General features: G+C 35.9%; 1 protein-coding gene across 5 annotated transcripts in view; it reads left to right on the plus strand.

Annotated features, from left to right (window-relative positions):
- Positions 1 to 26,493, plus strand: part of LOC123543036 (tyrosine-protein kinase Fer-like) — a 261,407-nt gene that overhangs the window by 5,605 nt on the left and 229,309 nt on the right. For all 5 annotated transcript variants that reach the window (XR_008368679.1, XM_053531772.1, XM_053531773.1 and 2 more), the window contains exon 2: positions 22,406 to 22,618. Coding sequence is in view for 4 of the 5 variants with exons in the window: in XM_053531772.1 (XP_053387747.1) it covers positions 22,406 to 22,618 (213 nt within the window). In the remaining variant the exon portion in view is untranslated. The remainder of the gene's footprint in view (positions 1 to 22,405; positions 22,619 to 26,493) is intronic.

Consider the following 26,493-nt stretch of genomic DNA (forward strand, 5'->3'; position numbering starts at 1 on the left):
AAAGATGACCTGAAGTTGTCGCTTTTTATATGAAACAAAGAAGGATTTGAATTACTGACCTTTAACCTATACCCAAATGGAAACTGGCAGGTACTTGAAAATGCAGCTCTCTGATTGGTCAATTAGAATCCCTAATGTACTGTGATGTTATGATAAAGTTATGAATAATTGAAAGTTTTACAACAGTTTTAAACAAAATCGGATGTGACATTTTGTTCCTTATTTCGGCTTACTGATCAGTATGTTCGTCTGCAAAACAAAAAGTCACGTGACCACATCCTGTCAATTTCTTTTCAACTATGGAATGCCGAACAGGGCTTCCATAATGTGAAATAAATGAATGATTCTCACAATACAACGATATAATGGCGTGACCTATTTTTTACTAAGTTTCAACATGGCTGCTTATAGTTGACATTTTTTGCTACATAAAATGACAGTATCAAGTCAAAACGTCCCCTAGTCCACCCCCCCCCCCATTTTGGTCAAAATGTCCCCCATTTTTAAAATGACATTTCATTAGAAGGGAGAGGGATTAAATGATAGCATATTGATAAAATATACAGGCAAGCTGTATTTTCTTTATTGCACTCAACGATAAACATTAACTAGATAGATACAATGGGGTTCCAGGCCAAATCACAGTACACAGTCATGTAAAGATATTAGTTTTATCACTTGCGCATATTGGTGTGTAGACATGATACAATGTACCGTAAACGTTAATCGTGTACAGTACATAGTACATAGGTTTAAATCACCAGAAAATTCGTAATTTTGGATATTATATAATAATTTTTACATAAATCAATGAGGAATTGAATCCCCTTTCGATACATGTAAGTTTTATTTGGATTTATGGCCAATTATTGCTGCCATAATGAGCATTTAAACTATAGCTTGTAAAGTGTCCACAGCAATGAAAATTTCATCAGAAATTGCTTCCACTATTTTGGTCTTTCGAGTGTTTGATGCGACTGGGGATATTGCCCATATGAACAAATTACCTCAATATTTCCTAGGATTGCGTCAGATTTGTTGGACTAGGTATCAACTCTACGGAATAAATGCGAGTGTGTAACTAACTTTCATTAGAAGATGACAAATTATGCAATTCATTCCCAGGGTTTCAGAAATATTTGCCCAGAGTTAGAGCAGGTGACACAGTTATCGACAGGTTAATCTAAATATAATTACACAAATTACGTTCTTTGTTTACCTGTTGTATTATCTACCCTATTGTGTAAAGCGGTTTTTGAATGCAGTAAAACTTTGTCCACGATTGACAGGTGTATTCTAAATAAACAATCACGGTTACTGAAAGCATGCATGCGAATCTCCGATACACTAATAATGATATGCATGACGTAAGCAATAAGGTATGGAAGGTGGAGTTAAACCGCCGTTGACAGGGGATCGCAATGTCTTCCTTTGATCTTCTTCTAAATCCCGCCCTTTATCCTGTAGACATGCCTCGCCGATTTTTTTATCAGCAAATTAGTAATTACGTCACGGTGAGGCACACAGGTAACGAGAATCAAAGAAGTGTTAAAATTAATTGATAAAGTGTATTGATCCTGTGTACTGTCAAAAAGGCGCAAACTATTAACTTATCCGTAAGCCAAACACGTGAAAAGTGCCCTGTAAGATTTCTTCATGCAATCTTTAAATTAGACCGGTGTTTAGTGATTGTACCGTAATTTCAAATAGAAAGTCCACAAATTTTAATGAATTTCAAAAGCAAAAATAAGTTTAGAATGTCCGTTCATGTTTCCAATTACATCCGATGTCATAAGCAATTTTTCCAAAATTCCTTAAAACAGCTGACTTTCATTGTATTTTTTTGTGGTAAGTTACATCAAAATTTGAGTAACTATCTCTGGTTTACCCTAGTGTGTCAAGAAAACTGAGCAAAAACTGCTTTCAGATGACATTCCGGAAGTGTACCAGTATCTGGATAGTACAGTTTGGATATATTTTTAAAGCGTAAGGAATGCCTGACAATAAGTTAATTTCATTTGAAAGTCAACCTCAAGCCTTTCATAAGGCTGAAATAATTTTTAAAATCGGACCACTATTGAAAAAGATGTGGCAGGTTGAAATTTAAGAAAATGGCAGATCATGGAGGCAGCCATTTTAATGTTTATGACGTCATTTATTGCTGAATACTTTATTTAGCAAAAAACCTTTTAAATAGATTATTTTTCATATTTTTCTTTAGTGTAAGGTGAAAACATGGTAATTTCTTTCGTTATAGCTAGAAAAAGTAGAAAAATTATTCTTCAGAAATAAGTAAATACAGTTAAAATGTGTTTCTAAAAATTTAATAAATCCGCCATTTTGTTTTTTTGTTGCCATGGAAACAGAATGGCCGCCAATTTGACCAAATATTTAAATTCTCATAACTTTCTAATTTTTACTCCGATTTTGAAAATTCTTTCACTTCTTTAAATGTTGCAAGAAATCCCAGCTGATGAATTTAACATGATAACAACGTTGCCTTTCCTTTTAAAAGAGTGTTATAGCACTTTTCTGTTAATTAATTACTATAAAAAAATCAGTCAATAATATCGACGTGTTGGGACAGGACACCTGTATTTTGAAAAGGACCTTTCGAAACTTGAAGCTAAGGGTCCTGGGACTCTTGGGTTTTCAGGCGACCATCATACATAATGCAATCAACAATATACAATCAAGTTGATTAGAGATATACATTGATAACATGTGTCAACTTATCAAAGGAAATGCAGTAATAAAATTTCCCATGCGCTCGCCAAATTTCAGTCTCACATAAAACATTTTTGCGCGAACATTTTTAGCTCACCTGTCACAAAGTGACAAGGTGAGCTTTTGTGATCGCGCGGTGTCCGTCGTCTGTGCGTGCGTCCGTCCGTAAACTTTTGCTTGTGACCACTCTAGAGGTCACATTTTTCATGGGATCTTTATGAAAGTTGGTCAGAATGTTCATCTTGATGATATCTAGGTCAAGTTTGAAACTGGGTCACGTGCCGTCAAAAACTAGGTCAGTAGGTCTAAAAATAGAAAAACCTTGTGACCTCTCTAGAGGCCATATATTTCACAAGATCTTCATGAAAATTGGTCAGAACGTTCACCTTGATGATATCTAGGTCAAGTTCGAAACAGGGTCACGTGCCTTCAAAACCTAGGTCAGTAGGTCAAATAATAGAAAAACCTTGTGACCTCTCTAGAGGCCATATTTTTCATGGGATCTGTATGAAAGTTAATCTGAATGTTCGTCTTGATGATATCTAGGTCAAGTTCGAAACTGGGTCATGTGCGGTCAAAAACTAGGTCAGTAGGTCTAAAAATAGAAAAACCTTGTGACCTCTCTAGAGACCATATATTTCATGAGATCTTCATGAAAATTGGTCAGAATGTTCACCTTGATGATATTTAGGTCAAGTTTGAAAGTAGGTCAAATAATAAAAAAACCTTGTGACCTCTCTAGAGGCCATATTTTTTATGGGATCTGTATGAAAGTTGGTCTGAATGTTCATCTTGATGATATCTAGGTCAAGTTCGAAACTGGGTCACGTGCCTTCAAAAACTAGGTCAGTAGGTCAAATAATAGAAAAACCTTGTGACCTCTCTAAAGGCCATATTTTTCATGGGATCTGTATGAAAATTGGTCTGAATGTTCATCTTGATGATATCTAGGTCCAGTTCGAAACAGGGTCATGTGCGGTCAAAAACTAGGTCAGTAGGTCTTAAAATAGAAAAACCTTGTGACCTCTCTAGAGGCCATACTTGTGAATGGATCTCCATAAAAATTGGTCAGAATGTTCACCATGATGATATCTAGGTCAAATTTGAAACTGGGTCACGTGCCTTAAAAAACTAGGTCAGTAGGTCAAATAATAAAAAAACCTTGTGACCTCTCTAGAGGCCATACTTTTCATGGGATCTGTATGAAAGTTGGTCTAAATGTTCATCTTGATGATATCTAGTTCAAGTATGAAACTGGGTCAACTGCGGTCAAAAACTAGGTCAGTAGGTCTAAAATTATTAAAATCTTTTGACTTCTCTAGAGGCCATATTTTTCAATGGATCCTCATGAAAATTGATCTGAATGTTCACCTTGATGATATCTAGGTCAGTTTCGAAACTGGGTCAAGTGCGGTCAAAAACTAGGCCAGTAGGTATAAAAATAGAAAAACCTTGTGACCTCTCTAGAGGCCATATTTTTCATGAGATCTTCATGAAAATTAGTGAGAATGTTCACCTTGATGATATCTAGTTAAAGTTCAAAACAGGGTCACATACCTTCGAAAACTAGGTCAATAGGTCAAATAATAGAAAAACCTTGTGACCTCTCTAGAGACCATATTTTTCAATGGATCTTCATGAAAATTGGTCAGAATTTTTATCTTGATAATATCTAGGTCAAGCTCAAAACTGGGTCACATGAGCTCAAAAACTAGGTCACTATGTCAAATAATAGAAAAAACGACGTCATACTCAAAACTGGGTCATGTGGGAAGAGGTGAGCGATTCAGGACCATCATGGTCCTCTTGTTTATATTCTTCTCGTAAGTTAATTATGAGTTAATTATTCGTGTTATATTTATTGAATTCTGTCAAAAAGCTTTCAAAACTACCTTTAGTTAAAATATACAGGTGTAATCCGGTTAAACATTTGATCCCTTCTCAAGTCTGAAACCCTGCGACTTCTTTCTGGGACGACACGGGTGTAAGCTTCTCCGGTTTAAGAGTTTCAGTAAGTACGCCCATGTTGTCCCTACTGCACTGGCCTTACTATATGCCTACCCAAAAAGCTTAGTAAAATCTTTAACTGACAGTGACATGAAAACAATCTCGGGATCTAAAAACTGTTTAAGGAGAGCTGTTCTGGAAAAATTACGTACAGTAACTTCAAATACACCGTGAGGTTTGAATACGTAGACAAAGTGACTGTGTATATATTCTAGGTTGTTTTTTTTATGTATGTATATTTTTTTTCTGTATGTTGTTCATACGCTTTAATAAACAACATAGTACACATCATATTTTATGCTTATTTCTTTCAAGTTCATAATGATGTAAAAACGAGGATTCAGCATACAGGTTTCCACAGATTCTCCAATAATTGAAATGTAAATTGCATGGATTATGATTGGTCGATAAGGATCAAAACAACTCATCATAAAATATCATGGCTGAAAAGGAAGGTCAATATTGTGATGTAGTTGGAGATTTATGGCCGGTATAAGGTATTACTTTGTAATTTAAGAATAGAATTGGTGCAGATCGCGGGGGAAAAGAGTTCTTTCTTGGTGGACATGCTATATATTTTATGGTGTTTAACTATTTTCATTCATCTTTTTGATTAGCGAGCAGATTTTGATCGGAACATACCCCAGGTTTTTGACATATTTTGGCTTGTCGCCGTGGCTGCAAATGTGAGAAATTGAAAAGCAGCTAGTCAGCAACAGTAAGCTTGTCTAGCGTGACACCTCTGTTTGTGTCAGTTTTTTTGTTCATTGAAGATAATACTCGGAACATTTATTAGTATCGTAATATTTCTTTCATCAAGGTACTATTAAATTTATATGAAATTAAATTTAAAAAACCCCAAAAACACTCACTCTTTTACAGAACAGAACGGCAATCTTAGATTTTAGCGTAGACAGTTAGCACGGAGAGTAGTTTCCCTTTACCGAAAAAAAAATCGTAAACAAACTTATTTTGAAGTTGGTAAATCGTCTATACCTGTGTAAAATATGCACCTACGATTCGGAGATGGTCCCTGAGTAAAAAACTATGTAACGGCGGGCAGTTAACCTAACCAGTGTTCGTGGATTCTGTACCAGTACAAACCTGTTCTCTGCAAGTAACTGCCAACTTCCCCATATGAATCGAGGTGGAGGACGAATGATTTCAGACATAATGTCTTTTATCAAATCGGCACGGAAGCACGCCTCGCCCAGGGCGGACTCACGACCCCGAGATCTGTAGATCTGTGCTCTCCCTATTGAGCTAAGTGGGCGGGCTGTGTTCAGTAATAATCAAATATTATAATAATGAATGTATAATGACAATTTTTAAAATGTATTCAGATTTGCACTAGAAACTTGCAATGAATTTGAATGAAAAACTATTATTCCTGTTTGTCTATACAGTAAAACACCGCTCGCTCGAGGTCGCAAGGGGATGAGCAAAATGCTCGAGTTATCCATGGTTTCAAGCGACCCATATATTGACCAACATACGAAGAAAACTGAAGTTTGCTTTACCAGTTGTCATCGGGACCATCTGCAGAGTAAACGGTGATGCGTAATAATAACATACTTGTGACATTTAAAAAAAAAACATATTACAAACGTTATCTATGATAAACGTAATTTGTAAATGGCACATGTGAAGAAACAACTAAGACTTTTTATCTTTATTTATCAACAAGTGCATATCAGAATTATCGTCTCAATTTTATTAAAAGTATTTACTATTTCCTTCTTTTGCATGCAAACAACTGCTGATTAAAATACTAAGATCTCATAACTATCATCTCGATCCTGAAGAAAAGATGTTTTAAGTAATCAGTAATTGATCGAAATTTGATCAATAAAACTTGTCATCAACATTTTATCAATAATTAATCTCTTTATATGATGAAATATACCGACAAACAAACATCTAAGATATTTGGGGAGTAGACTACGCAATTCTCACGGTGTGTGAAAATGTTTGATTAACCGATACATTCTGACCGCCGAAGGTGTGAAAAATTTTGTCACCTCTGCTCGAGTTTGCCAGAAGAAACTAAGAATAAATTAATACACAGGGACCAGGTGTCATGCTCGAGCGATCGAGTTATCGATGCTCGACCCAGCCATGGTAATTTCACATAGAAAATAGAAGGAAATCGGCCGGGACCACATGAATTGCTCGAGCGAGCCCGGGTGCTCGAGTCATCGATGCTCGTGCGAGCGGTGTTTCACTGTATAGGCTTATCATTAATAAATACATACTGTTTGTTTTATGTTTGCATTCATTATTTTTGTCTTGCAAGTTCTCTTGGTTAGAAATACCACAAAATGTTATGTCTGCATAGATTGTATTGCACAACCTAGTAACTTACATTATAGACATTTATAACCAAACACCATGTAAATCTACCTTATGATTTTTGTAGACAAAGGTGCACAATGCGCAAAATGCACCCTTCCCCTTTTTAGCAGCACCCTGCCCTTTTTAGAGGTCTAGAAAAATCCCTAAAATATGAAATAATGTGCTACCTAAAAGGCAGAGGTAGCTCTGCTATTAAAAAAATATATTACTGAAATGTTAGATACCTAGAAAGAATATCTATTTTTCCCTTCCATTTAGTGGATGTTTATGTGAATAAACGTCAAATTTAATATATGAGTTCAGTGTTTTTTTTAAGCTTTGGGGGTATGGTGGTGGGGCCCGTAAGGAGGGGAAAATTGCATTGTAACCACTAAAATAGGGGAAATATTGGGTCGTGAAAGCAGTGTTTTAAGCCCACCATCTATTCAAATCACTCTGTGTCCTTGGTCCGTCGTCCTTCCGTTTATTAACAATTTCTCGTTATTGCATCTCCTCGGAAACTACTCAGGGGATTTTGATCAAACTTTGTCAGAATGATGTATTGGTACCCTAGTTGTGTCCCCCTGAAAATCAGACTGGTTCAAAAAAATTTTAGTGAGTCATGGCTCTTTGTTTATTTTGATTTCTAATATAATTTTATATCCAGTGGCCCTCCAAGTAGTTAATTGGTTTTTTATGGCCTTACCTGTAGAAGGGTCATAAAGTCTGCAGACACTAATGAGATGATGATTTAAGTTGTTCATTGTTTTCCTATTACACCTCATAGGCAGTGAATGGATTACCCTAGTAGATTGATTCAAGGCTGCCAGGAGGCGGTGTGAGTATATGGGATACACTTTTATTTTGGACCCTGTAAAGATGGTAATGAATAGTTTCGGAATGATAAACTGAACACAGTGAATAGTTTGTAAAAGGACCCTCGATATTGCACAATAGATTTTAGTGCATAAACAAAAAAATGGCAAAAAGAAAACATAAGAAATGTATGTAATGCAACTTATTTATGTGATATAAAACAATGTTATCTGTCTTTCCTCTCCTTATTTGTAGAGCAGAAAATATTTTTTTTATTTACAATTTCGTCAAAATGTTGATCCGATTTATTGATAAGGGAGGTTACTCTGTAAGTCAAGTTTTCTATTTCTGACCTTAGCATGACCTATTTACCTATCTGATTTTCTATAAATAGAACACACCGCAGATATACCATACTGCAACGTGTGAATTGCGGACAAGGGAGCGTTCATGCATTTTACAATAACCTTTCAGTAAACTTCAAAGAGAATTTAAAAAAAATAAAAATACGGAAAATTAAACTTTGCCTGCATAAAATTCCTTGAAAAAACGTATTAACAAATTAAATAAAGGAATCAATAAGCATATATATTTATAATATATATATTTATATACATATATAACTTATTAGCTCACCTGTCACAAAGTGACAAGGTGAGCTTTTGTGATCGTGCGGTGTCCGTCGTCTGTCGTCCGTCCGTCCGTCTGTGCGTCCGTCTGTGCGTCCGTCCGTAAACTTTTGCTTGTGACCACTCTAGAGGTCACATTTTTCATGGGATCTTTATGAAAGTTGGTCAGAATGTTCATCTTGATGATATCTAGGTCAAGTTCGAAACTGGGTCACGTGCCATCAAAAACTAGGTCAGTAGGTCTAAAAATAGAAAATCCTTGTGACCTCTCTAGAGGCCATATATTTCACAAGATCTTCATGAAAATTGGTCAGAATATTCACCTTGATGATATCTAGGTCAAGATTGAAACTGGGTCACGTTCCATCAAAAACTAGGTCAGTAGGTCTAAAAATAGAAAAACCTTGTGACCTCTCTAGAGGCCATATATTTCACAAGATCTTCATGAAAATTGGTCAGAATGTTCACCTTGATGATATCTAGGTCAAGTTCGAAAGTGGGTCACGTGCCTTCAAAAACTAGGTCAGTAGGTCAAATATTAGAAAAACCTTGTGACCTCTCTAAAGGCCATATTTTTCATTGGATCTGTATGAAAGTTGGTCTGGATGTTCATCTTGATGATATCTAGGTCAAGTTCGAAACTGGGTCACCTGCGGTCAAAAACTAGGTCAGTAGGGCTAAAAATAGAAAAACCTTGTGACCTCTCTAGAGGCCATATATTTCATGAGATCTTCATGAAAATTGGTCAGAATGTTCATCTTGATGATAACAAGGTCAAGTTCGAAAGTGGGTCACGTGCCGTCAAAAACTAGGTCAGTAGGTCAAATAATAGAAAAACCTTGTGACCTCTCTAGAGGCCATATATTTCACAAGATCTTCATGAAAATTGGTCAGAATGTTCATCTTGATGATATCTAGGTCAAGTTTGAAACTGGGTCACGTTCCTTCAAAAACTAGGTCAGTAGGTCTAAAAATAGAAAAACCTTGTGACCTCTCTAGAGGCCAAATATTTCACAAGATCTTCATGAAAATTGGTCAGAATGTTCACCTTGATGATATCTAGGTCGAGTTCGAAACTGGGTCACGTGCCGTCAAAAACTAGGTCAGTAGGTCAAATAATAGAAAAACCTTGTGACCTCTCTAAAGGCCATATTTTTCATGGGATCTGTATGAAAGTTGGTCAGAATGTTCATCTTGATGATATCTAGGTCAAGTTCGAAACTGGGTCACCTGCGGTCAAAAACTAGGTCAGTAGGGCTAAAAATAGAAAAACTTGTGACCACTCTAGAGGCCATATATTTCATGAGATCTTCATGAAAATTGGTCAGAATGTTCATCTTGATGATATCTAGGTCAAGTTCGAAACTGGGTCACGTCCCATCAAAAACTAGGTCAGTAGGTCAAATAATGAAAACCTTGTGACTCTCTAGAGGCCATATTTTTCATGGGATCTGTATGAAAGTTGGTCAGAATGTTCACCTTGAGATATCTAGGTCAAGTTCGAAAGTGGGTCACGTGCCGTCAAAACTAGGTCAGTAGGTCAAATAATAGAAAGACTTATGACCTCTCTAAAGGCCTATTTTCTGGGATCTTTATGAAAATTGGTCTGAATGTTCATCTTGATGATATCTAGGTCAAGTTCGAAACAGGGTCATGTGCGGTCAAAAACTAGGTCAGTAGGTCTAAAAATAGAAAAACCTTGTGACCTCTCTAGAGGCCATACTTGTGAATGGATCTCCCTAAAAATTGGTCAGAATGTTCATCTTGATGATATCTAGGTCAAGTTTGAAACTGGGTCATGTGCCGTAAAAAACTAGGTCAGTAGGTCAATAATAGAAAAACCTTGTGACCTCTCTAGAGGCCATACTTTTCAGGGATCTGTATGAAAGTTGGTCTGAATGTCATCTTTATGATATGTAGGTCAAATTTGAAATGGGTCAACTGCTATCAAAAACTAGGTCAGTAGGTCTAAAAATTATTAAAATCTTTTGACCTCTCTAGAGGCCATATTTTTCAATGGATCTTCATGAAAATTGATCTGAATATTCACCTTGATGATATCTAGGTCAGTTTCAAAACTGGGTCACGTGCGGTCAAAAACTAGGCCAGTAGGTATAAAAATAGAAAAACCTTGTGACCTCTCTAGAGGCCATATTTTTCATGAGATCTTCATGAAAATTAGTGAGAATGTTCACCTTGATGATATCTATATAAAGTTCAAAACAGGGTCACGTACCTTCGAAAACTAGGTCAATAGGTCAAATAATAGAAAAACCTTGTGACCTCTCTAGAGACCATATTTTTCAATGGATCTTCATGAAAATTGGTCAGAATTCTTATCTTGATAATATCTAGGTCAAGTTCAAAACTGGGTCACATGAGCTCAAAAACTAGGTCACTATGTCAAATAATAGAAAAAAGGACGTCATACTCAAAACTGGGTCATGTGGGAAGAGGTGAGCGATTCAGGACCATCATGGTCCTCTTGTTTTTAATCCTTTGTCTTATTTTCTTTGTTGATTACAGTGATGTAATGTCAGAATGCGCACATTTTTGCAGATTCATTTTACAGTTGTACATTTATATAATTGTTATGGTTACCTTAACTTTGAAGCATAGAGTTTCCCAATTGTGACCACATGTACAACTGGTCAGAATATTTCTAAATATTTTATAAACTTATCTTGATTCTAACCTTTGACTTTTTTTTTGCTTATGTGTCATATACTTATTGTTTACAGATATTCGCTGTCAACTAAGGTGTGCAATAAAGGGCCATCATTTGGCTGAATTTGTCAGTGACAATTTAATACTTCTTTAAAATGTGGTTTGATCGAAATATCAAAAGCCATGGAACCATAACTTATCAAAGCATCAGTGACTTTCAAATAGATTTCCTTGTTGAATTTATATTTTCATTAATTTTATATGACTAGTCAGTTGCTCTGGTTGTATAATATCTTGTTACTTGTTTCTTTTTACTTTTATAGATAGTTTGTTTTTGTATCTGTCCATTCCTGTCTAACTTAAAAAAAGATATTCATGAAAACATTTTCAACACTTTGGCAGTGGGTTATTATGCTTGCTAAATTTCTTGTAATATTAGATTTGAATCAAGTTTACCGTTGGTCCAAAAAAAAAAATGAATTCTATGATATTGATATTCCAAAAGTATATAAGAAAGATTCATGACATTTGCTTTGTGTTATATCATTCTTTTCTTGGACAAAATTTTTGGTTGTTTTGGCAATGGACACTGTATAATCTGCATTCTGAAATCTATAATGTAGGTGACTAAGGACCATGAAACTTCATCAGTGAATAGAAAACACTTATTACATTATATGATAATAAAAATAATGGTTTCTGTGAACCACAACTTTGAAATAATTATCTTTCAACATTTCCTCATTTCCCAACAAACTGCATTTCTGTGAAACTTCATACACATACTCCTGTATATAAGAACTTTTCACAGGTGCTGACCTTAGTTGGTGAAATAATTACTTTAATTTTGTATGTGAAGGGACCACCTACCCGCCATGTCAGTGTCATTGCAGGTAGAAGATTTGTATTGCATGGTAATACTTTTCTGTCATGCTTATTTTTCATGCATTTAACATATATTGTATTATGTGCTAATGTTGATAATTTGTAACCAGTCAGACTAACCAAACTAATAATTAGGTGATTTCTCATATTGCAAAAAATGTACTTCAGACACAACACTTGGCGGCGTCTTTGATGCTTGCATCAATGAATTTCCTTGTGATTAATTTGTTTAGTACTCAAATTTCTGGGTTTAATTATTAGTAATAATATTAGTAATTATATTATAATTATAAGAAAAAAATAATAATTGCATATAACTCATTAATGGTGTCATCTCTCTTGTTTAGGGTATGGGTTTAATTATTCGTTATAATATAAGTAATTATATGTGCATTCTCTGTTTTCGAAATAAGAAAAAAAATGCATATAACTCATTAACGGTGTCATCTCTCTTGTTTATGGTCAAGGTCACTAATTTTGATCTATTGACCTACTTTTTTGTTTTTAACCTACAACATTCAAATTTGGACCACATGTAGAGTTTTGAGTGGCTAAATGAACCTTTACATGAGTTGAACTTGATCTTGACCTAGTGACCTTCTTTCACATTTCTGTAGCTACAGCCTTCAAATTTGGACCACATGCATAGGTTTGTGTACCAAAATAAACTTTGACATTGACCTAGTGACCTACTTTCACATTTTTGAAGGTACAGGCTTCAAATTTGGACCACATGCATAGTTTTGTGTTCAGAAATAAAATTTGACCTTGATTTTGAACTAGTGACCTACTTTCACATTTCTGAAGCTACAGCCTTTAAAGTTGGACCTCATGCATAGTTTTGTGTACTGAAATAAACTTTGATCTTGAGATTGACCTAGTGACCTACCGGTACTTTCACATTTCTCAAGCTACAGGCTTCAGATTTGGACCACATGCATAGTTTTGTGTTCTGAATTGAAATTTGACCTTGATTTTTACCTAGTACCTACTTTAACATTTCTCAAGCTACAGCCTTCAGATTTGAAGCACATGCATAGTTTTGTGTACCGAAATGAACTTTGACCTTGAAATTGATCTAGTGACCTACTTTCACATTTCTCAAGCTACAGCTTTCAAATTTGGACCATATGCATGGACATCATGTCATATGCATGGACATCATGCACAGTTTTGTGTACTGAAATGAACTTTGACCTTGATTTTGACCTAGTGACATATTTGTGTTTTGCTCATTGCACATTCATATATTGACCTATCTCTTTGATATTTGGTATGTAAGTACCTTGTATGGAGCCAAAATTACAAATTGGTATTAGAGGTCACTGGATCCAAGGACTGTGATGACCTGTATTCTGATATAGTTACCTACTTTTAGGATTTTGATCTAGTCTTGAAATTCAAAAATGACTCAGTGGTGGGCACCAAGATCATGCTGTGACCTCTTGTTCACAAAATATGTTACAATAAAAAAGAAAATGAATTAAAAACACATTGTCTCATGTTTTGAATGGTACAGTTTACTTTAGTATGTACATCTGGAAAGGGTTTTGTTGGCTGGGATATGTAAAAAAAATTGTTTTTCTTTTAGGGGAATTTTTTCCAGAAATAGGGGAAAAAACATACTTTTTTGACAGGGGAATGGCCTAAAACACACTGGAGTTTGTCACTCACGTTACACGGCTCCGCTTCGTGTCACGTGATCAATAACTGCACTGTCAGCTGTACTGAGTGTAATGGCTGACCAGCACTTGCAGACGAGCGATCAGGGTTGGCATTAATGTGGGAAATACTCATATTTCCCATAATGGCGTGAAATACAGGGAATTCCTGGGAACTACTGGTAATTACCGGGAAATACTGGAAAATATGATTCTGACCAATATTATTAGTTACACTGCTTGCTGGTGACAGGGTACAGGATATACGCTGTAGACGTTTTCGAGAAAATTCATATCAGCAGAGAGCGAAGCTTGAGCCTGCTATGGATTTTCGAGACTGCGTAGTTCCCATATCCTGTCACCAACAAGCTGTGTAACAATTTTATCTTTACTTCCATGCTATATTGTAAAATCATTTAATTTTTAGGGCATGAAATTTCGTTTAAACTTTTGAACATAAAATAAATGGGAATTTTACTTGTTCGTTGGGATTAAATTTTTTGGATTGACCCAACCACGAAATCCACGAAAATTAGCCCCACACAAATATTAATGATTTCACAGTAGTCAACAAATTTTGTAAATCAACAAAGCTACTTACAATGCAGACTGGAAACCTGCAATCATTTGTTTGGTCATCCCATTTTGTTTACAGTTGATTAACCTCAGCCATAAAATGCACAATGAACTGTATTTTGACTGTATTCAGAAACATCCTTTCAAAAATCATCAGATTTCACAATGTCAGAAATATCTTGAAACTAAGGCTTTCATCCTGTTTCCTGTTAAAATCTCTATCTTGCACATAGGTTAAATGATCCTTCAATAAACTGCTGAGTAACATATATGTTAATTCCTCTGCTTTACAATGATTTAACTTAAAACAAAATTTCAACAGTTGTGTCTCCCATTCAGATCGAGTTACTGTTCTTCTATTTCCACTTCTTACGGCTAACTTAACGAGCCTAAACTAAGTAGGAAAATGAAAATGGCAAGAAAACACTAAATTTACTCTCGGAAACGATATCTATAGCTGAAGCTTGTGATCTGCCAACGATACGGCAGCCATTTTCTCAAAATTCGTATCTGAAATGTAATTGCAGGATATGGAAAATATCCTGTCTCCACATGATGTGTATTGACCAATAAAAATGCAAGAAACTTGTAGTCCTGAGGTGAGATAAACATGTATCTTCTCCTTTACATAGGCTATACCCCCTGGATTATCTTGTTATCCCTTCATACCACTCCATAACAGTAACATTAGGTTACACAATACACTCATTAGTTGGTCAGTGACAATAATACACAATCCTCAGGTACAACTTAAAGACCACCACAAATTAACTGTATTCTTTTGTATTTCCATGATTAATTATACATGATTTGCATGAAAAAAATGAGATATACAAGTATTTAGTTACAAATTGATAGTGACATATATTACGCCAAGACAATGTGTTTAATGTCTTATAGACATTTTATTGAATTACTGTAGCAATATGTACAGAAATCAGTGTATTTAGTTGAATTTCAATCACATTTTGTTTCTACAGTGTAAAATAGTAATTCATCTATATTTTTGAAACTATGCTGAAAAGAGATCGACTGAATAAGTTTGCGGATGAGGTTGTCAAAACATTTATTCAGGAATGGCCTAAATTGTTCACCTGAAAACTTGTAGTATGTGTAGGTTACTAACCGAGTAGGAGGTGTTCATGAATTGATAATACCCGCGCTCGTGCAAATCGTGACACCGAGAGAGCATAGCGCTCAAGGTGTTACCACACTACCACAGGTATTTTCAATTCATGAACACCGATCTAAGAGGTAAGTAACTGACTTGCACAATGTTTATAGAAAGAAAGTTATTGTAATTAGATAAAGTTTTGTTTGACAATATTAACCACTAATTTAAATTTATAGAAAGAAAATTTGATTAATGATACAGATTTATATCATTATTGATGCCATATATCGTTCGCCTGATTTCAATAGTTTACCATGGCAACTTTAATTCTGCACTGACATGAATTCTTTCAAAATTCTCACAATAGGTCTCTTGCTGGTTGTAGGTACCAAATTGTTTTGAAATATGATGAGTTTTTGATATTTTATTAATGTTTTCCAATCAGTTATCATGGCAACCAGAATTTTTCACAGACATTATAATCTTTTAACACTTTTCACAGAATGTCCCTAGCTGATCATTTGTGCCAAATTTCTTTGGGAAGTAGTTGATTTTTAATGAATTGTTAAAGTATTGTTCAAGTACGTAACCATTGCAACCAGAATTCTGCATGGACTTGCATTGTTTCACAATATTTTATAATGGGTCACCTGATAATCATTTGTGCCCAATTATTTCTAAATCTGGTCAGTGGTTGATTTTTATGAATTTTCATTGATTTTTCTTCATGGAATGCAGTAATTCTGTATTTAAAGTACATAAAGGCCCATAATCGACCTTGACTGGGGTCTGATGACCATAAAAAATGATAAAATAATATGTACACTTGATGAGGATTGCCTTGAAAAGTTAGATATGGCATTTATCATGGAAAACTTTGGAAGAGCATTAGTGGCAGGTGTATGTTATTTATTCACTACTAACTCAAAATTTACTATGTCGAAATTTTGAGTTATATATCTCGAAATTTCGAGTTACTATGTCGAATTAACTCGAAATTCCAAGTTACTAACTACAATAGTTTCCTTTTATTAAACTTGTTAAATATTGCAGTTGAATGAAAACGAAAGTACACTTTGACAGGTGGCGTAAAAATGACGTAATTTTGACTGGTTTGCTATTGTTATAAGTACTATGGATCAGTTGTATATGTTAAACTTTAAAAGAGTTGTTTGCCTATTGTGACAATAGGTGGTAAGAAAATAATTGCCTCTGGCGTGTATCACATCACTTGATAAACATGGAATTATTGACAACTGTCATATAGCGTTTTAAGGTAGCCTGCTGGCTTGCTCTGAAAAAATTAAGTAGCCCGACAGAATTTTCTAGTAGCCCCCGGGCTATGGACATGGGATTTCTGAAACCCTGCGTCAACATAATATTGTTGTGGTGATTTAAGCATTGCTAGTCTGACATATTAGAATTTCAGGTAAAAGCTTTTTTGCATGTAAGTAGGTGTTTAGCTCGACTATACGAAGTATAAGGAGAGCTATCCTACTCGACCCAGCGTTGGCGTCGGTGTCTTTCTGCGTCCCCACCTTGGTTAAAGTTTTTTTTACATTTTCTCTTTTTAGCTCACCTGAGCACGAAGTGCTCAAAGGTGAGCTTTAGTGATCACCCTGTGTCCGTCGTCCGTCGTCGTCCATCCGTCCGTCCGTCCGTCGTCAACAATTTGACTGTTAACACTAGAGGTCACATTTTTGGCCCAATCTTAATGAAACTTGGTCAGAATGTTACCCTCAATAAAATCTTGGACGAGTTCGATATTTGGTCATTTGGGATTAAAAACTAGGTCACCAGGTCAAATCAAAGGAAAAGCTTGTTAACACTCTAGAGGTCACAATTTTGGCCCAATCTTTATGAAACTTGGTCAGAATGTTACCCTCAATAAAATCTTGGACGAGTTCGATATTGGGTCATCTGGGGTCAAAAACTAGGTCACCGGATCAAATCAAAGGAAAAGCTTGTTAACACTCTAGAGGTCACAATTTTGGCCCAATCTTAATGAAACTTGGTCAGAATGTTATCCTCAATAAAATCTTGGACGAGTATGATATTGGGTCATCTAGGTCAAAAACTAGGTCACCAGGTCAAATCAAAGGAAAAGCTTGTTAACACTCTAGAGGTCACATTTTTGGCCCGATCTTAATAAAACTTGGTCAGAATGTTACCCTTAATAAAATCTTGGACGTGTTAGATATTGGGTTATCTGGGGTCAAAAACTAGGTCACCAGGTCAAATCAAAGGAAAAGCTTGTTAACACTGTAGAGGCCGCATTTATGACTGTATCTTCATGAAACTTGGTCAGAATGTTAATATTGATGATCTTAAGGTCCAGTTTTAATCTGGGTCATATAGGGTAAAAAACTAGGTCGCCAGGTCAAATCAAAGGAAAAGCTAGTTTACACTGTAGAGGCCACATTTATGACCTTATCTTAATGAAACTTGGTCAAAATTTTAATCTTGATGATCTATAGCTCAAGTTCAAATCTGGGTTAGGTGGGGTCAAAAACTAGGTCACCAGGTCAAATCAAAAGAAAAACTTGTTAACACTCTAGAGGCCATATTTATGACTGTATCTTCACGAAACTTAGTCAGAATGTTAAACTTGATGATCTTTAGGATGAATTTGAATCTGGGTCATGTCGGGTCAAAAACTAGGTCACCAGGTCAAATCAAAGGAAAAGCTAGTTAACACTGTAGAGGCCACATTTATGACCATATCTTAATGAAACTTGGTCAGAATGTTAATCTTGATGATCTTTAGGTCAAGTTTAAATCTGGGTTAGATGGGGTCAAAAACTAGGTCACTAGGTCATATCAAAGGAAAAGCTTGTTAACACTCTAGAGGCCACATTTATGACTGTATCTTCATGAAACTTAGTCAGAATGTTAATCTTGATGATCTTTAGGTCAAGCTCGAATCTGGGTCATTTCGGGTCAAAAACTAGGTCACGGGGTCAGATCTAAGGAATAGCTATTTAACACTTTAGAGGCCACATTTATGACCATATCTTAATGAAACTTGGTCAGAATGTTAATCTTGTTGATCTTTCGGTCAATAGGTCAGGTGAGCGATACAGGGCCTTCATGGCCCTCTTGTTTCAACTTATCTCTGTAATTACTGGATGGATTTGATTCAAACTTGAAATACTTATTCCTCATCATCGTCCACATCATCTGACATAAGGGCCATAACTCTAGCACCAATATTTCATGAATTACCCCCTCCCCCTCCCTTTTCACTTAGATTTTCAGGTTAAAGTTTTATGCACTTTCACTCTATCTCTGTTATTACTGAATGGATTTAATTCAAACTTAAAGTAGTTGTTCAACGTCATCACCCACATCATATGACACAAGTTGCATAACTCTGGCACCATTTTTTCATGAATTATTTCCCCTATTTACTTAGAATTTCAGGTTAAAGTTATGGTGCACTTTCACTCTACCTCTGTTATTACTGAATGGATTTGATTCAAACTTAAAATAGTTGTTCAGCATCATCACCCACATCATGTGACACAAGATGCATAACTTTGGCACAATTTTTTATGAATTATTCCCCTTTTTACTTAGAATTTCAGGTTAAAGTTTTATGCACTTTCACTCTATCTCTGTTATTACTGAATGGATCTGATTCAAACTTAAACAGTTGTTCAACATCATTACCCTTATCATATGACACAAGGTGCATATCTCTGGGACCAATTTTTCATGAATTATTTCCCCTTTTTACTTAGAATTTTAGGTTAAAGTTTTGATGCACTTTCACTCTGTCTCTGTCATTACTGAATGGATTTGATTCAAACTTAAAATAGTTGTTCAACATCATCACCCACACCATATGACACAAGGTGCATAACTCTGGCACCAATTTTTCATTAATTATTCCCCCTTTTTACTTAGAATTTTAGGTTAAAGTTTTGATGCACTTTCACTCTGTCTCTGTTATTACTGAATGAATTTGATTCAAACTTAAAATAGTTGTTCAACATATCACCCACACCGTATGACACAAGTTGCATAACTCTGGCACCAATATTTAATGAATTATGCCCCTTTTTGCTTAGGATATACTTATATAGTGTTTTGATACATTTTATCTTTACCTCTCTTACTACTTTAAGTTGATACTTTTGACATAGACTCAGGCTATTGTGCAATATTTTCATCCACAATTGGAGTCATTAAACACTCCAGCGACAGCTCTAGTTTCCTCAGATGTGCCCAGTTTCACTATCCAGCATCGAAATAGTCGAGCGCGCTGTCTCCTGTGACAGCTCTTGTTAAAAAAACTACTAGGCCAAACTTTCCAAACCTTTTGTGTGTGTAGTTGAGCACACTGACAAATGGGCCGGTGGTGTAGTGATAACACGCTTAACTGGCAATCCAGAGGTCCAGGGTTGGAATCCTGCACTGGAAATTTCTGAGATGTCCTGAGTGTCTCCCACCTAACCAAGAGGCCTGTAATGGTTATTCCCAGGAAAGACAGCTTCGCGTGTATCAGTGCTATACATCGGGCACATTAAACAACCAGACTGTCTATTTGCAAAGAGCTAGCTAACCTAGCTGGACAGTATCTCTGTCTGTTCTGGATATTTAATCCAAACTTTGTGTTATAACATATTGTTTATATAGTACAATATTTTTAGCTCACCTGTCACGAAGTGTGACAGGTGAGCTATTGTGACCGCTTGATGTCCGTCGTCAGTCGTGCGTCATCCGTCGTCCGTCAACAATTTCTAAAAAAATCTTCTTCTTGAAAAGCACTGGACAGAATTACACCAAACTTCACAGGAATGATCCTTGGGTGGCCCCCTTTCAAAATTGTTCAAAGAATTGAATTCCTTGCAGAACTCGGGTTGCCATTGCAACCGGAAGGAAAAACTTAAAAAATCTTCTTGTCCAAAACCACAGGGCCTAGGGCTTTGATAAGTGGTGTGTAGCATCATCTAGTGATCCTCTACCAAGATTGTTCAAATTATCCCCCTAGGGTCAAATATGGCCCCGCCCCGGGGGTCACATAGTTTATATAGACTTATATAGGGAAACATTGAAAATCTTCTTGTACAAAACCACATGGCCTAGGGCTTTGATATTTGGCATGTAGCATCATCTAGTGGTCCTCTATCAAAATTGTTCAAATTATCCCCTTGGCTGTCAAAATTCCAGAAGTTTCCATGGAATGTCTTTGAATTTCCATGAAAGTCCAGACTCTGGAGTAATCGGACAAACTTTCCGGAGCTTGATATGGAATACTGTGGAAAACTACGGAAAAATGTCCAGGGATTTCCGAGAACTTTCCATGGACAATTTTCCAGAGTGATTCCACAGACGTCCGTAAACAATTTTCCGGAGTTATTCCGCAGTCATCCAGGAAGTTCTGCTGACAGTATTATTCAATAGCAATAAATGTGATTTATAGACTTTTTTGCAGTACATGTATAGTAAGCAATAACACTTCAGTACAAGCAATATGATTTTATTGCATGTGATCACTTTTGCAGTTTCAAACACTATATGATATACTTGAACAAGGAAAATGAATCTTTGCCAGTTAAAAGTGACTGATTAGAACATTTTTTAAGCATATACATAGTTTCGAACAAAGATTAGTTACACTTAAATAATGATGAAATCATTCAAAGAAAGTACCTAAAGATATCTGTTTTCATATATGCATATTATTTATAAAATCTTTGTGAAGCCTTTGGTTATACTTTAGCATTCATTGTTTTATGCCATATACAGTCGACATCGTACTTGCGACCACCTCTATTAAGCGATTTTTGTATTAAACGATTGGTCAAAATCCCTCCCGAAAATTTTCAGTACAAAAATTCATTCCATTAAACAACTTTTTTATTAAACGACTAGCGACCACATTAATGCAGTCCCGACAGGTAAAATACTGGACAAAAGTATCTATTAAGCGACCGGGTACCAAGATTCTACCGGGCATTTCTTCATCTGTGTTATTAACGAGTACGTTTTGCACATGACTGAATGCAATTAACCTTTGTATCAGTCGAACTGACAATCTGGCCATAATTTCCACGGATTGTGGATTTGGAAAAATGTTCACGATGTTTAAACAGATTTTTAAACCATACATGTATGTTCATAATAAATACAGTTACATTAACAGTTAAACGACTTTTCTTTTCATCTGACTGAAATTCATTAAGAGACCATTCCATTAAGAGACCACTTCTTAGCAGTCCCTTGAGTGGTCTCTTAATACAATGTCGACTGTAATGACTGATGTACAAATATACATGTATGTGTTAATTAGCATAATTACAAATGTATGTATTGTTTCATTGGTCAGTTATGTAAACAAACTTACTTGAGCAATTTCTAGAATCCTCAATATTAACTTTGAATTGCACATAATAAAGTTTCACTAATTTATACACAACTTGTTAACATCAGACTTCCAGTTACACATTTTGAAAATTCCTCTGTAAGATCAGTTCATCTAATTGGCTTAGCTTGATCACATGGTATTCCCAGTCTGATGCTAATTGTTTTCTGATGTGTTTAAAATCCCTTAGAAAATGACAGAGTTATTTTCCAGAGTTAAATGACCAGAATTTTTTCGAAGTGCTACATTTCCGCAGTGTCAGTGAATATTCCATGAACATTTTGATAGATGTCCAGAGTAATTTCCAGAGATGCCCATGGAAAACATTTGCAATCACTCTGGACATGTTATGTAACAGGTGACTTTTCCAGACTATTCCATGGAAAGTACCTACTTTCCATGGAAGTTTTGCATTTGTCCGCAATTTTTACACAGTTACTCTGGAACATGTACAGCCGGGTGACAGATATCAGATCATAATGTTATACTGCAGTAAGGGAAAATTAGTCACCTTCCAGGAGGGGACGAATCGTATTGCATGGAATACTTCATTCACTTGTTCTTCTGATGATACTTCTAAAACTTTCAGTAAAGATAAATGTATTTGAATTTCTTACAGATGGGGTTTGGGACAGACTTCCAGGGCCGTGAATCCCATGATGCCTTGCTTCGTATACAAGATACAGAAATACGACTGCTAGAGAACATGAAATCTTGTCTACACAAGAGAATAGAAGGAGATCGTAAATATCTCCATTCTTTAACATCATTTGTACAACTAGCAATGAAAATGGAAGATACAGAATATCACTCATACTGTGCTGTGTTTCAGGTTAGCTTACATTCATATTTAATTTAGTCAGTCTAGGTTGTCTATAGGGAAATTTGGTGGAAATACACTCATACTGTGCTGTGTTTAAGGTTAGCTTACATTCATATTTAATTTAGTCAGTCTAGGTTGTCTATAGGGAAATTTAGTGGAATATCATTCATACTGTTCTGTGTTTAAGGTTAGCTTACATTCGTATTTAATTTAGTCAGTCTAGGTTGTCTATAGGGAAATTTAGTGGAATATCACTCATACTGTGCTGTGTTTAAGCTTAGCTTATATTCATATTCAGGGATATAAATTAACACTCAGACCCTATTAGCCAACTGGGCTCATTACAGGCAAATTCTAGGGGCCCAGCCTAAAAGTTAGGGGCCCAGCTGTTATTAGCGGGGAAATATACTAACAGCAGTTTAGATCGACATACTTAATAATAAGTCTTGTAATTTGCTTCCTGCCAAAATACATCAATTTCTTAAATATAATTACAGAACACTCATCAAACTCACACTGAAAAGGAAAGTTGTAATCAACCAGTGCATGACATGTTCTAAATATAGGACACAGCCCCCAAACACAGACGCACTTAAAGTTTGAATGATTTTTGCAGCACTAGAGGATTTGGGTTGTTATGGGCATTTTGATAGAGGCTGCAGGCTTATGGACATCTGAATTCTAGTATTTTGTTACATTGTCGAGTTACAGGACTCGCAATTATGAAATTATTACTTGTACAAAAAGTACAAACCATGTTGCGGTTGGTGTTCTATGCAGCCGCGGTCTGTTAACAGCCCATTTTTCATGAAAAGTCCTCATTGGGCTTTAGGTCTTTAAATAATCCTGATAATATTTCCTTTTGTCGCCGCGGCCGGCCGTTCTAAGCTCTTTAACAACCTTCAGTAAACCTTTACTTTCTAGTGCTGTATTTCTATGGGCGCAGCTATTGTTAGTGACGGAGTAAATGATCCGCGTATTCCGATTGGTCGTAGTATATATCCGTAATTTTGATTGGTCGATTTAAGTGACATAGTGCATATTAATAAGACAGTCTTGGAAAAACCCAGAATATTGACATTAAAAGGAGAATCCAAAGCCATTTGCCGGCTGGGCAACTATTTTGGAAAATTGACTCGACCAGCTTCAAATCTGGTCACACTGGTCCACTGGGTGAGTGTTTATTTATATCCCTGATATTTAATTTAGTCAGTCTAGGTTGTCTATAGGGAAATTTAGTGGAATATCACTCATACTGTTCTGTGTTTAATGTTAGGTTACATTCATATTTAATTTAGTCAGTCTAGGTTGTCTATAGGGAAATTTAGTGGAATATCACTCATACTGTGCTGTGTTTAAGGTTAGCTTACATTCATATTCAGGGATATAAATTAACACTCAGACCCTATTAGCCAACTGGGCTCATTACAGGCAAATTCTAGGGGCCCAGCCTAAAAGTTAGTGGCCCAGCTGTTATTAGCGGGGAAATATACTAACAGCAGTTTAGATCGACATACTTAATAATAAGTCTTGTAATTTGCTTCCTGCCAAAATACATCAATTTCTTAAATATAAATTACAGAACACTCATCAAACTCACACTGAAAAGGAAAGTTGTAATCAACCAGTGCATGACATGTTCTAAATATAGGACACAGCCCCCAAACACAGACGCACTTAAAGTTTGAATGATTTTTGCAGCACTAGAGGATTTGGGTTGTTATGGGCATTTTGATAGAGGCTGCAGGCTTATGGACATCTGAATTCTAGTATTTTGTTACATTGTCGAGTTACAGGACTCGCAATTATGAAATTATTACTTGTACAAAAAGTACAAACCATGTTGCGGTTGGTGTTCTATGCAGCCGCGGTCTGTTAACAGCCCATTTTTCATGAAAAGTCCTCATTGGGCTTTAGGTCTTTAAATAATCCTGATAATTTTCCTTTTGTCGCCGCGGCCGGCCGTTCTAAGCTCTTTAACAACCTTCAGTAAACCTTTACTTTCTAGTGCTGTATTTCTATGGCGCAGCTATTGTTAGTGACGGAGTAAATGATCCGCGTATTCCGATTGGTCGTAGTATATATCCGTAATTTTGATTGGTCGATTTAAGTGACATAGTGCATATTAATAAGACAGTCTTGGAAAAACCCAGAATATTGACATTAAAAGGAGAATCCAAAGCCATTTGGCGGCTGGGCAACTATTTTGAAAATTGACTCGACAGCTTCAAATCTGGTCACACTGGTCCACTGGGTGAGTGTTTATTTATATCCCTGATATTTAATTTAGTCAGTCTAGGTTGTCTATAGGGAAATTTAGTGGAATATCACTCATACTGTTCTGTGTTTAATGTTAGGTTACATTCATATTTAATTTAGTCAGTCTAGGTTGTCTATAGGGAAATTTAGTGGAATATCACTCATACTGTGCTGTGTTTAAGGTTAGCTTACATTCATATTCAGGGATATAAATTAACACTCAGACCCTATTAGCCAACTGGGCTCATTACAGGCAAATTCTAGGGGCCCAGCCTAAAAGTTAGTGGCCCAGCTGTTATTAGCGGGGAAATATACTAACAGCAGTTTAGATCGACATACTTAATAATAAGTCTTGTAATTTGCTTCCTGCCAAAATACATCAATTTCTTAAATATAATTACAGAACACTCATCAAACTCACACTGAAAAGGAAAGTTGTAATCAACCAGTGCATGACATGTTCTAAATATAGGACACAGCCCTCAAATACAGACGCACTTAAAGTTTGAATGATTTTTGCAGCACTAGAGGATTTGGGTTGTTATGGGCATTTTGATAGAGGCTGCAGGCTTATGGACATCTGAATTCTAGTATTTTGTTACATTGTCGAGTTACAGGACTCGCAATTATGAAATTATTACTTGTACAAAAAGTACAAACCATGTTGCGGTTGGTGTTCTATGCAGCCGCGGTCTGTTAACAGCCCATTTTTCATGAAAAGTCCTCATTGGGCTTTAGGTCTTTAAATAATCCTGAAAAATATTTCCTTTTGTCGCCGCGGCCGGCCGTTCTAAGCTCTTTAACAACCTTCAATAAACCTTTACTTTCTAGTGCTGTATTTCTATGGGCGCAGCTATTGTTAGTGACGGAGTAAATGATCCGCGTATTCAGATTGGTCGTAGTAATATCCGTAATTTTGATGGTCGATTTAAGTGACATAGTGCATATTAATAAGACAGTCTGGAAAAACCCAGAATATTGACATTAATAGGAGAATCCAAAGCCATTTGCCGGCTGGGCAACTATTTTGGAAATTGACTCGACCAGCTTCAAATCTGGTCACACTGGGCCACTGGGTGAGTGTTATTTATATCCCTGATATTTAATTTAGTCAGCTAGGTTGTCTATAGGGAAATTTAGTGGAATATCACTCATACTGTTCTGTGTTTAATGTTAGGTTACATTCATATTTAATTTAGTCAGTCTAGGTTGTCTATAGGGAAATTTAGTGGAATATCATCATACTGTTCTGTGTTTAAGGTTAGCTTATCATTTCAGGTATATAATTAACATCAGACCTATTACCCACTGGCTCATTACAGCAAATTCTAGGGCCAGCCTAAAAGTTAGGGCCAGCTGTTATTAGCGGGGAATATACTAACAGCAGTTTAGATCGACATACTTATATAAGTCTTGTAATTTGCTTCCTGCCAAAATACATCAATTTCTAAATATAATTACAGAACACTCATCAAACTCACACTGAAAAGGAAAGTTGTAATCAACCAGTGCATGACATGTTTAAATATAGGACACAGCCCCCAAACACAGACGCACTTAAAGTTTGAATGATTTTGCAGCACTAGAGTTTGGGTTGTTATGGCATTTTGATAGAGGCTGCAGGT

This window comes from Mercenaria mercenaria, chromosome 19 (genome assembly GCF_021730395.1).
Source record: "Mercenaria mercenaria strain notata chromosome 19, MADL_Memer_1, whole genome shotgun sequence".
NCBI lineage: Eukaryota > Metazoa > Mollusca > Bivalvia > Venerida > Veneridae > Mercenaria > Mercenaria mercenaria.